This window comes from Mustela nigripes, chromosome 2, assembly GCF_022355385.1.
Source record: "Mustela nigripes isolate SB6536 chromosome 2, MUSNIG.SB6536, whole genome shotgun sequence".
In the NCBI taxonomy this organism is placed as follows: Eukaryota; Metazoa; Chordata; class Mammalia; order Carnivora; family Mustelidae; genus Mustela; species Mustela nigripes.
In genome coordinates, this window is record NC_081558.1 from 127771943 (window position 1) to 127784761 (window position 12819).

Consider the following 12819-nt stretch of genomic DNA (forward strand, 5'->3'; position numbering starts at 1 on the left):
GAGATTAAGAGTCACTTATGGTTTGTCTCCCTCCCAATCCCATTTTCTTTCATTTATTCTTCTCATACCCACTTAAGCCCCCATGTTGCATCACCACTTCCTAGACCATCATTTTGAACGTTTTATTTTCCCAAAGATTATATGATTTAAAATACATTAAGAACTGCAGGGTTGCCTGCCTTCTGGAGTTATAAACACTCACTTAAACAGAGACCATTTTTTATAGATTGTTGAGGAATAATTCTTACATTGGGTAAGATAGACTGACTAATTTGAAAGAACCTCTTCGGCTCTGATATTTACACAATGAAAACATAATAAAATGCATTTAATAACAAAACAATTACTATTATTACATGCTGATCATCATGCTAAATTCTTTTTTTTTTTTTTAAGATTTTATTTATTTATTAGAGAGATAGCACAAGTAGGCAGAGCAGCAGACAGAGGTAGAGGGAAAAGCGGGCTCTCTGTTGATCAGGGAGCCCAATGTGGGGCTCCATCTCAGGGCCCTGGGATCATGACCTGAGCCGAAGGGAGCTGCTTAACCGAAGGAGCCACCCAGGTGCCCCCATCATGCTAAATTCTTGACATGGAATCTGGTTCAATCTTCATAGTGCTGGATGAGGTAGGTACTATATCAAAACCTAGAAGAGCAAAGAAACTTGCTAGAGGTCCCCCTCTAGTGAGGGACAGAACCAAGATTAGAACTCAAGAAGTCTAGTCCTAGAACTTGCCTGTTAGCATCTCTTGGAGGGATTTTTTACTGTCTTCCTTTCGACTCTCCCTCACTGCCTGTGTTGATTTTGTACCATGGCTGACAGCCGCAACATAGGCACCTGCAAAGCCACTCTTCCTGTTTTCTTCAGTGTTTGTCTCGTACCATCTGCATGTCATTTTTGTCTTGATTGTCTGTGTTTGAATAAGAATCTCATGTCTGAGGTTTATGTGGACTTGATTTCACTTAATACCGTCTTTTATTTCATACACACATACAATATATATGTATATATGTAATATGTATATAATACATGTTTTATACTATATAATGATATAATATATTCATGTGTATATATAACTATATAGAGATTATAATATATATCATATATATTAGAGAAAGAGACTGTATTACTTTTCAATTGGTAATGTGACAACCACAAACTCAGTGGCTTAAAACAACACAAATGTATTTGTGTTCTGCGGTTAGAATTCCAGCATGGGTCTCACTGAGCTAAAATCAAGGCGCTGGCAGGGCTCCTCTTTCGGAAGCTCTGGGGAAGAATCCCTTTCCTTGCCTTTTCCAGCTGCTTTGGCGCATGGCCCCCTTCCTCCATCTTCAAAGCTGGTGAAGCTAGATAGGGTCTTTCTCACATCCCATCACTCCCCTCCCCCTTATAATGACATTGGACTCACGCATAGCATCCAGGGTAATCTCTTCATCTCAAAGTCCTTAATTTATCACACCTGGAAAATCCCTTTTGCCATGCAAATAACATTCGCACTGCAGGGATGGGGACTTGGACATCTGTTGGGGGGGGATATCACTCTGCTTACCAAAAGTACATAGAGCACTCTTCACGGGACTGAGACTAAACACAGTCCTTTCCTGGGAGAGACTACAAGTGGAAAGACATTTAAATGGATAAGGAGATATAAGAAGACTATGTGCCAGGACAGAAGCATGAACAATCAGCACCATGGAGGAAACAACTGTCTGCCTGGGGTGGAGTGTGAACTAGAAACAGTTCTGGCTAAAAATTTACAATTGTTCTTGACATGTTCCTATGACTTGATCACTTTTTATCCAGGTTTTGAGACTCTGGGATATTCAGCACCAGCTGTCCATCCAGAGGATAGCTTGTTCTTTCCCCAAAAGTCAGGACTTCAGATGTCTTTTCCACTTTGATGAAGCCCATGGACGGCTTTTCATCTCATTTAATAACCAGCTTGCATTGTTGGCGATGAAAAGCAAGGCCAGCACAAGGGTGAAGAGCCACAAGAAAGCAGTCACTTGTGTTCTTTACAGTTCGGTCTTGAAGCAGGTAATGATGCTTTTCTGTCACTCTCCTGACAAGTCCCCGGGTCCAGAGGCTCATTCCTTTAATTCAGCCTACGGCAACTGAGGACACATACAGGAAAAAAAAAAAAAAAGATTGTGGGAAGGAAACGATTTAATAGCTATGTACTTTTCTGCAATGATGTGTGTTCAGGTGGATTTGAAGAGTGATTTCATTTGCAGCCAGGGACCACGGCGGCACAGATAGAGTTATAAGGAATTACAATATTCCAGTGAAAACAAACAAAACATGCAATGTAATTGAACTTCTGTTTGTTACTCACTCATTTGGGTCTTGATGCCAAATGCAAGTGAACCTGGTTGTAAAATTCTATTTTATGAACGCCAGCCTCCCGTATCCCGGTGGAAAGTTCTGAAATATGCATGAAATGTAATTAGCAGAGATCCATTTTGCCAGCATATTTTACACCAGTGGCTCACAGTGGCAGCCCGGAATGTATTCATAATAAAATGATTCAGTTAAATGTGGTGCCACTTGGTATGCAGCACGAGGGTTGTTTGTCTCCCCACCACTTTAATGACACTTTGCAGCCTTTGCTTATGGGAGCACTACCTGAATGTCAATGAAGACGCCGCAGCTCCTCTGGAGCGAACATGCAGTCCAGACCATGGGCCTTTTCAGAGGACAGGGTGAGCGGGCGTGTGGTATCACGGAGGGAGAGGCACCAGAGGGAGCTTATCCCACTGCAGGACTCTTCATAACTGCACAGCAGGAGCCCAGCAGAGAGCCCCGTAACCAGCTTGTGGCCAATTAAACAGTAACTCTGACCCATGCTTCCCTTCCCTTCTGCAGAAGCTTTTGCATTCACGCTGAAATGAGTAGTTGGGTTTTTGCGCGAGAGGGTGGAAAGCCCTTTGTTAGTAATGAGTAGTGTGTCATGTCACTGCTTCAGACTCTCTGTTTTCTGGTTATTCTCGGAGATAAAAGTCCTTTACGAAATAATCCATTTTGAATTCCATCTGTAGGGAACATTCCCCCGGAAATGTTTTACTGAACTTTACAGAGGCAGCCGGTGAATTTCGGCTCCCTGGTGGCCAAGCCAGAGATGTTATTTATTTCCAGGAGAGCATTTTTGCTAATTGAGAGTTGCGAAGTTAAGAAGCTAGATTTGTATGTAGATGTTAAGATACGATGTCGTCTGGCCATTAAATGAGCAATATTCCATGAGGGATTCAGGAGATGGGACACAAAGATGTGGAATCTAACATTTGGGACGTGAAGACAGAGCTAAGATAGGGCAAATACATGCACGTTACAGGGAACGATGGAATATGCACATTTGGTATTAAGCTGTAGGAAGACTCACTGTGCAACTGAGTTGGGTGTTCATACCTCTACTTCTGCTGTTGAGAGCATAACTAATTAAAAACATTAATATGTATATAAAGTACATAGAGCTGTTCATTTTGTGCATGTGTTTCCTAACTATTAGTGGCTAAGCTACAGAGAAATACTTCAACATTGTATTGCATTTATCACTATAAAAATGTATTGCAGTTAAGAACAAAGAAAACAGTATCACCTACAGTGCCATCCACCAGTGATAATTTACCATTTCAGAATCATTAGACAAAGTAAATAAAACAGTTTTTGAACAAGTCCAGGTGCCAGAAATGAGGAAGCAGATTCATCCACTATAGTTTCTTCTTTCCAGTAGTTCAGGGAGACTCAGGCCCTGGTTTTCTTCTTGGTGCTGGTTGCCGGCAGGGGCTCATTACAGGGTTGACGGATGAGAGAAGGGAAAGCAGGCACATTAGTAACTCACAAAGGAAAAATGGAATCCAGTAAAATGAAGTAGAGATAAGAGCAAAGTGCTGTGCAGGGCAGGTCATCAGTTCTGCCTGGGGCTGGGGTGGGTGACAGACTACAGCCCTGAAGTCTTGTAGCAGGATTCTCTAGAGGAAGGAAGCAGTTCCAGACAGAAGTTATTATAGCATGAGCACCTTCAAAAGAGGCCTAAGCAAAAGCATGGATTTGAGGTTAAAACAGCAATTTCCACAGTGTGATCTCAGACCTGTAGGGAGACTCAGATTCTTTCAGAAAATTGGTAAGATCAAGACTGTTTTCATCATTTTATTTGTTGTTTGTTTTTGTCACTTTTTCTGTCTCATGATTGTAAGTGGAGTTTTCTAGAGGCTACACGACGAGTGATGACATCATTGCTCTGATGGCTAAAGGAAAATATGCTTTTGTATTCCTGTGTTTTCACATTTGCTCAGTTTAAATTTCCAATATGGTAGATACATAGTCTGTCTCTCTCTTTCTCTCTGTGTGTCTCTATCTCCCCTATAAATGGAAGCTGTTTGTAATTCTTCAATAATTTTTAAGAGGGTAAAGGAACCCCAAGAGCAAAAGTTTTGAGAACTGTTGAGTTAGATCAGAGTGCAGATGTTGGGCAGCTAGCGTCTCCTGTCTAAGCTTCAGTTTACTGACCCTTCAATATGTGTGTGTGGTGGTAGGGGCTGGGCGTGTGGTGGGGAGCACAGACATGAAAACAGTAACAGCAGGGATTCCCTCCAGCATTGCCTTGCTGTGGCCTGCCTCTCAGGAGCAGCCCTCCTTCCTCCCACACGGCCAGCCTTAGCAAGGCTCCCCCGGACCCCCATACCTCTCAGGTTAAACTCTGGTGCTCTATGCCACTTTTTTCCTTACTAACTTCTTGATATTCATTCATCTTTATTTTCACCATGGGTTACGTGAAAGCAGAGGTTGGGAAGAGTTAGGATGGGGGAGGGGACCCTGAGTTGGGCTTTGTGCAGGAACGCCCCTTCAGGTGAGGTAGATGTTTTTCCTGCCTCTTCTCTCCACAGCCCTTGCGGTTCCTGCTCATAAATATTATAGAGGGCACGGATTGCATGGAGCACTGGGTGTGGTGCAAAAAGAGAGAATTAACCAATTAAAAAAATAAAAATAAAAAAATAAAAATCTAAAGTAAAAATAAATAAATAAATAAATAGGTATTTAGTCCCAGAGCCCATCTGTGGTCTATTCAGCTCCTGAAGTCTCCGGGGACACCCCGCACTTACCTCTCTCCCCTTTCCCCTCTTACAGTATTGCTCACGTTTCTAGTTCTTTCACATTCAGACACTGAACTCCCATTTTTCTCTCCTCCTGTTTTTGGTGTAACAGAAAGATCCTTGTTTCCCACTTCTGTATTTTCCTACAACTCCTTAGTATCAAATATATGGGTATCGAATATATGTTCAAAGGCTAGGTTTGGTGAATTATCACCCCTTCTCATTCCAAGTTCAAAAGGAACCCTTCCAAGTCCACTGGCACTTGCTCTGTGGTTATCTGGTTTGGTGCCTTTTGGTAGGCTCTGTTTTTGAGTTTAATGAAAGCCTTCCTTTCTGTTGTCATTTGAACATGTTGCCCACACTTTATAGATGTTTCATTCTGTTTGATATTGGGCGGAGACCCCACATAATCCCTATATAAAAAAGCAACTTGGGGCAGTCTGTGACTTTTCTTTATATTCCTGCCTTTTGGTATATACTCGCACCCTCATCTAAGAAAGTGATATGAAACCCCACAAAATCTTTTAAAAGAAAGCATGTGCTTTTCTTCACCCAGCAAAGCATGCCCTCACAGCCAGCAGCAGAACAAGTTGGGACAGGATGAAGGAGTCCCTGGAATGTCTAATTTTGTAAGAATCAAAGTAACTCAATATCCTGGGGGCAGTTGTAATGAACTGTCTTTGCACTGAATTCTTAAATGAAGCTTTTATTAAAAACCCATGAAGGTTAGGAAACTTGAAAAAATGTATTTGTAGGTTTCCTATAAAATGGAATAGATAAAATTTCTGAGTTATCACTATGGCTCTCATCTTAATGATGGGGGTTTATGTGTTTCTGTAAATAGGCAACGGCTCAGTTTGTCTTGCATCAAGGACATATTTATAGTCAGACTAGATATTTAGGCATCATCACATTTTGGTAGATAATGATGTTAACCATTTTTATTATTTAAATAACTTATTTTTGTAAAACACTATGTACTTATAAGAAATTAAAACCATGCAGTAAGCTCAAATAAGGAACTAAATATTGAGGAAATATCATCAACATATTCTAAATATCTCTCTGCATAGAATATTTTTTATAAATATCATTCTGTAAACTCTTTTATTTTATGATATATTAGAATAATATATATGAATATATTTCCTTGTATCTAAAATGTAGATCTACTTCATCATTTTTAAAAAGCAGCACAATATCCCATTGTATATGCGTATCCTAATTTACTGATCCATTTGCCTTGATGAGAATTTTGTTACGAATTTTTTGTGCATAAATATATTCACACTCATGACTTTATCTCTCTAGGGTAGGAGCTTAGGAATGCATTTCTAGGTTCAAATATATGCATATTAGATAATTTGATACACAAATTGCCTCCCAGAATCTTACCATTTTACCCAGTCTCTGGGAGCAAAATTAATCACACGCATGATTACATAAAGAGACATGTCAGCGGCTGCCTGGCTGCCTCCAGCAGGACCCCTGAGGTCATTGGGGAGGTTCCCATAATCCGGCATGGGATGTTGACTTTGAAAATTTGAAGACGACCCTTCTTTATTTTAGCCAGAGTGGTGCTGTTTCTTGAGGACCAACTCTCACACTATCACAGCAAACATCAAGTCAGATCATTCATTAAAAATGGGGCCGGGCTATAATTTCCTAGTGACAATGCATCTCCTGTCCTCTCTCCTGCACACCATCTTTTGGGAATTGAGACATTTGACAATCTAACCAATTCGACTGGGTGCTTCCTTGGTGATTGTAAATCTGAGTAAAGGGAAGTGGATAAGCTTGAGGGAAATGTATCTCCACCTTACAAGACATTTAGTGCTTGTATTTAAGGCCAAATCAATGAGTTTCTCTTTTGAACAGAGCCGGATAAACACTGATGAAGACTTTCTCTTTGCCTGCCTTATTTGCTGGGCTCCATGTGACCTTCCTTTTAATAACGCGACTTTTCTTCAGTTGTCAGCTTAAGGTTATACTTAGTTACATGTCAGTCCCAAGGCCGTGAGCTCTGGTCCCTTGTTGGAGACATGGGAATTATCCTAGTCTCAGCGTTACTCTAAAACATATATGTGTGCACACACATGCACACACACACGTATGCATGTGTGTACTTAAATGTGATTAGCTTGCAAGGGATAATTCATTTCAATGCTACAACACTCAAAAGGACAAAAGGGTATACGTTGAAAATTTCTTCTTACCCATCTCTACTTACTCAGCTTCCTTCCCTGGAGGCAAGCAGTTTTCATGACTTTCAGGAGCCCCCTTTCAGGGCTATTCTATGCTATAGAGGTATGTATGTAGACTTACATTTAAATAGGATATGTACAATTCTTAATATTTAAGAATCAATAGTAAGTATTTTTTACACAAATGATAGCATATTGTGCACAGAAACACCGTTCTATACATTGATTTTTCACCTAAAAATCCAGTCTAGAGATCATCTTATCTCATTACCTAGAGTATCCTCTTTCTTACAGCTGCACGGTATTCCGTTACATGGGTGTATCAAAGTGTATTAGCTTGGAGTGATTTCAGCATTTTAGATTACAAATAACATAGTAGTTTTTAACCTTGAACATACAACTTCCAGCACGAGTGAGAAAACATCTGTGGAATAAATCCCTAGAACTGAAATTTTTGGGTCAGAGAGTATTTATGTCTATAACCTTGATGGATATTATCAAATATTCTCCAGGAAAGCCACGAGAAATCCAACAGAAGAGTAGGAGAGGACCCTTACCTCAGCCTGTCTCGTCATCACAGTCTCGGCTTTTTTTTTTTTTTTAAAGAATTTGTTTCTTTAAGAGCACTTTTAGGTTCATAACAAAATTGAGTAGAAAGTACAGAAATACACCATATTCCCCCCTCCTCCCATATGCATTCCCTTCTCCATTATCCACATCCCCCACTAGAGTGGTGCATTTGTTGCAACTGATGAACCTATATTGGCACATCATTATCACCAGATGGAACCGCAGTTCACATTAGGGTCAATCTTAGTGTGATACATTCTATGAGTTTAGACAAATTTATAGTCACATGCATTTACCATTATAGCATACAGCCTTTTCGGATTGTCTTCTATCACTCAGTAATATGCATTTGTGTCTCCTCTGTGTATTCAAATGGCTCAAGAACTCATTTTTTAAAATGTTGAATAGTATTCCACTGGATGGATGTGCCACGATTTATTTATTCATTCATCTACTGAAGCACATCTTGGTTGCTTTCATTCCAAGTATAGGCCATTATGAATAAAGCTGCTATAAACATTCATGCATAGGCTTTCATGTGGACATAAATTTCCTAATCCTTTGGATAAATATTAAGAAACATGATTTATGGATTGAATGGTAAGAATGTTTAGTTTTGTAAAAAAAAAAAAAGAAGGCTATTTGCCTTCTAAGGTAGATGCACCAGTCTGCTTTTACACCAGCAGTGACTGAATGTTCCTACTGCTCTGTATCCTCATCAGCATTTGATGTTGTCAGTGTTCCAGATCTAGGTCATTCTAATAGGTGCATGGTACTGTGTTGTTTTACTATTTCTCCAATGACTTCTGATGTGGAGCATCTTTTCAGATGTTTATCTGCCATTTGTTTATGTTCTTTGGTGAAGTGTCTGTTAAGTTCTTTGGCCCATTTTTTTTTTTTAAAGATTTTGTTTATTTACTTGAGAGAGAGACCGTGAGAGAGAGCATGAACGAGGAGAAGGTCAGAGAGAGAAGCAGACTCCCCATGGAGCTGGGAGTCCGATGCGGGACTCGATCCCGGGACTCCAGGATCATGACCTGAGCCGAAGGCAGTCGTCCAACCAACTGAGCCACCCAGGCGTCCCACTTTGGCCCATTTTTTAAATTGAGTTGTTTTACTGTTGAATTTTCAGAGTTTTTTTTTTTTTGTATATTTGGATATCAGTGCTTCATCATATATGTCTTTTGAAAATAAGTTCTCCCAAGCTGTGGATTATCTTTTCATTCTCTTGACAGTGTCTTTTGCAGAGTAGATATTTTTAAATTTAATGAAGTCCAGCTTACCAGTGATTTCTTTCATGGGCCGTACCTTTAGTGTTTTACCTAAAAAGTCACTGCTAAACCCACGGTTATTTAAATTTCCTTCTATATTGTGATCCATTTTGTTAATTCTTATGAACAGTGTTTGGTCTGTGTCTAGAGTCCTCTTTTTACACATTGATGTCTAGTTGTTCTAGCACCACTTGTTGAAAAGACTATTCTTTTTCAATTAAAATGCTTTTGCTTTTTTGTTAAAGGATCAGTTGACTCTATTTATGTGCATCTGTTTTGGGGTCTATTCTGTTCCATTGATCTAGTTGTTTATTCTTACGCCAATATTACACTGTCTTCATTGCACTTTATGGTATATCATGAAGTTGATTGTGTCAGTCTTCCAATTTTATTCTTTTCTTATAATATTGTGTTAGCTTATCTGGGTCTTTGGTTTCTGAATATGAACTTTAGAATTGGCTTGTCAATATCCATAAAATAACTTACTGGGATTTTTATTTGCATTGCTGGAATATATTGATTAAGTTGGGGAGAACTGAGATCTTGACAATATTGAGTTTTCCTATCCACAGAACATGGAATATCTCCATTTATTTAGTTCTTTGATTTTATTTATCAGAGTTTTGTAATTTATGTCAGATAGACCTTATTCATTTTTGTTAGATTCTACCTAACCTAAGTATTTAATTTCCATGGATGATAATGTAAATGGTTTTATAGTTTTATTTTCAAATTCTACTTTTCCTTGATGCTATATAGGATACCGATTGACTTTTGTATATTAACCTCATATCCTGCAATCTTGCTGTAATCCCACTTATTAATTTCAGGAGTTTTTTTTATGATTTTCATATTTTCTACAGATAGGATCACATCATCTGCTAACAAAGACAATTTATTTCTTCCTTTCTAATCTTTATACTGTTTATTTTCTTTACTTGTCTTATTGCATTAGGTAAAGTTTCTATATGGTATTGAAAATAGGTGATGACAGGTAATATCTTAGCCTTTTACCTGATCTTAGTAGAGAAAGCTTCACATTTCTCACCATTAAGGATGATATTAGCCGTAAGTTTTTTGCAAATACTCTATCGAGTGGAGGAGGTTCCCCTCTATTACTAGCTTACTGGTAATTTTTACCATAAATTGATATTGGATTTTGTCAAATGCTTTTTCTGCATCTATTAATATGATCACATGATTTTTCTTTTGTAATCTATTAATGTGATGGATTGCATTAATTAATTTTCAGATGTGAAACAGCCTTTCATACCTGGGATAGATTTCACTTGGTTATGCTGTATGATTCTTTTTATGCGTTGTTGGATTTGATAAGCTATTATTTTGTTAAGTATTTTTGTATCTATGTTCATGAAACATATTGGATTGTAGTTTTCTTTTCTGTAATGATTTCGTTTGGTTTAGGTATCAGGGTAACGCTGGCCTCATAGAATGAGTCAGGAAGTATTCCCTCTGCTTCTATCCTTTCAGCAAAGATTGTAGTAAACTGCCATTATTTCTTCCTTAAATGTTTCATAGAATTTACCAATGAATCCATTCAGCCTGCTTTCTGTTTTGGGGTATGATTAACTATCGATTTAATTTTTTTCATTGATATAGGCCTGTTTGAACTTGGTTTATGTCTATTTCTTCTTGTGTGAGTTTGGGAAGATTGTGTCTTTAAATAAGTTGGCCAATTTCATCTAGGTTGTCAAATTTGTAGACATAGAGTTTTTATAGTATTCCTCTATTATCCTTTTAATGTATATGGGATCTTCAGTGATGTGTCTCTTCTTTCACTGCTGATATGAGTAATTTGTATCCTCTTTCTCTCTCTTTTTTTTTTTTCCTTACTTAGCCTGGCTAGAGTCTTATCTTTTTAAAGTGCCAGCTTTTGATTTAATTGACTTCATTAATTTTTGGTTTTTAGTTTCATTGATTTCTGATCTCTAATTTTAATTTGTTCTTTTCTTCTGCTTACTTTTAATTGTATTAACTTTTCTTTTTTTTTCTAATGTATGTGTATATATTCCTCTAATTTCTGCTCTTTCTGCATTCTAAAATTTTTTATTTGTATTAAAAAAAAGATTTTATTTATTTATTTGACACAGAGAGAGAGAGCACAAGTAGGGGGAGAGGCAGAGGGAGAGGGAGAAATAGGCTCCCTGCAGAGCAGGGGAAGCCAGCTATGGGACTCCATCCCAGGACTCTGGCATCATGACCTGGGCCGAAGGCAGTGACTTAACCAACTGAGCCAGCTAGGCACCCCTGTATTTTCATTTTGTTTCATTTTATTTATTTATTTATTTACTTTTAAAGATTTTATTTATTTATTTGAGAAAGAGAGCATGAGTAGAGGGAGGGGCAGAAGGACAAGGAGAAGCACACCCGCCATTGAGCAGGGAACCCAATGCAGGGCTCGATCCCAGAACCCTGAGATCATGACCTGAGTTGAAGGCAGATGCTTAAGCAACTGAGCCATACAGGAGCTGTATTTTCATTTTAATTTAGTTTAAAATATTTTAAAAATTTCTCTTGAGAGTTCTTTGACCTATGTGTTATTTAGAAGTGTGCTATTAAATTTCCAAGTATTTTGGGGTTTTTCCAGTTATCCTTCTCTTATTGATTTCTAGTTTAATTTTATTGTGGTCTGAGACCAGAGATTGTACGATTTTTATCCTTTGAAGTTTGTTAAGATGTGTTTTATGTCCCCAAATACTATTTACTTTGGTGAATGTTCCATACAAACTTGAGGAAAATGTATCTTTTGCTGTTTTTATATGAGGTAGTTTATTTTATATTCATATCCACTTGATTGGTGGTTTTTCAGTTCAACATATCATTACTGATTTTCTGCCTGCTGGTTCTGTCCCTTTCTGATAGAGGAGTATTGAAATCTTCAACTATAAAGGTGTATTAATGTATTTATCCTTGCATTTCTACAAGTTTTGTCTCGTGTAGTTTAATGCAGTTGTTAGGGTCATACATATTAAGGCTTGTTGTTTTCTTGGAGGTTTGACCTTTTGTCATGCCCCTCTTCATCCATACTAACTTTCTTGCTCTAAAGTCTGCTTTGTCTGGAGTTAATAGCTATTCTTGTTTCCTTTGATTCATGTTAGCATGTATATCTTTCTTTGGTCATTTTACTTTAAATCTGTATGTGTTTTTATATTTATTTATTTATTTTTAATTTTTAATTTTTTATAAACATATATTTTTATCCCCAGGGGTACAGGTCTGTGAATCACCAGGTTTACACACTTCACAGCACTCACCAAAGCACATACCCTCCCCAATGTCCATAATCCCACCCCCTTCTCCCAAACCCCCTACCCCCAGCAACCCTCAGTTTGTTTTGTGAGATTAAGAGTCACTTATGGTTTGTCTCCCTCCCAATCCCATCTTGTTTCATTGATTCTTCTCCTACCCACTTAAGCCCCCATGTTGCATCACCACTTCCTCATATCAGGGAGATCATATGATAGTTGTCTTTCTCCGCCTGACTTATTTCGCTAAGCATGATACGCTCTAGTTCCATCCATGTTGTCGCAAATGGCAAGATTTCATTTCTTTTGATGGCTGCATAGGTGTTTTTATATTTAAATTGAGTTTCTTTTTATACTATATAGTTAGGTCTTGATTTTTGATCCAATCTGATAATCTGGCTTGATTGATTCAT

The 12819-nt window shown here is 38.2% G+C and overlaps 1 protein-coding gene across 1 annotated transcript in view; it reads left to right on the plus strand.

Moving 5' to 3' along the window:
- Window positions 1-12819, plus strand: part of WDR49 (WD repeat domain 49) — a 134507-nt gene that overhangs the window by 52561 nt on the left and 69127 nt on the right. Inside the window, exon 8 of the mRNA XM_059388061.1 lies at window positions 1809-2042. Within this exon, the coding sequence (XP_059244044.1) occupies window positions 1809-2042 (234 nt within the window). The remainder of the gene's footprint in view (window positions 1-1808; window positions 2043-12819) is intronic.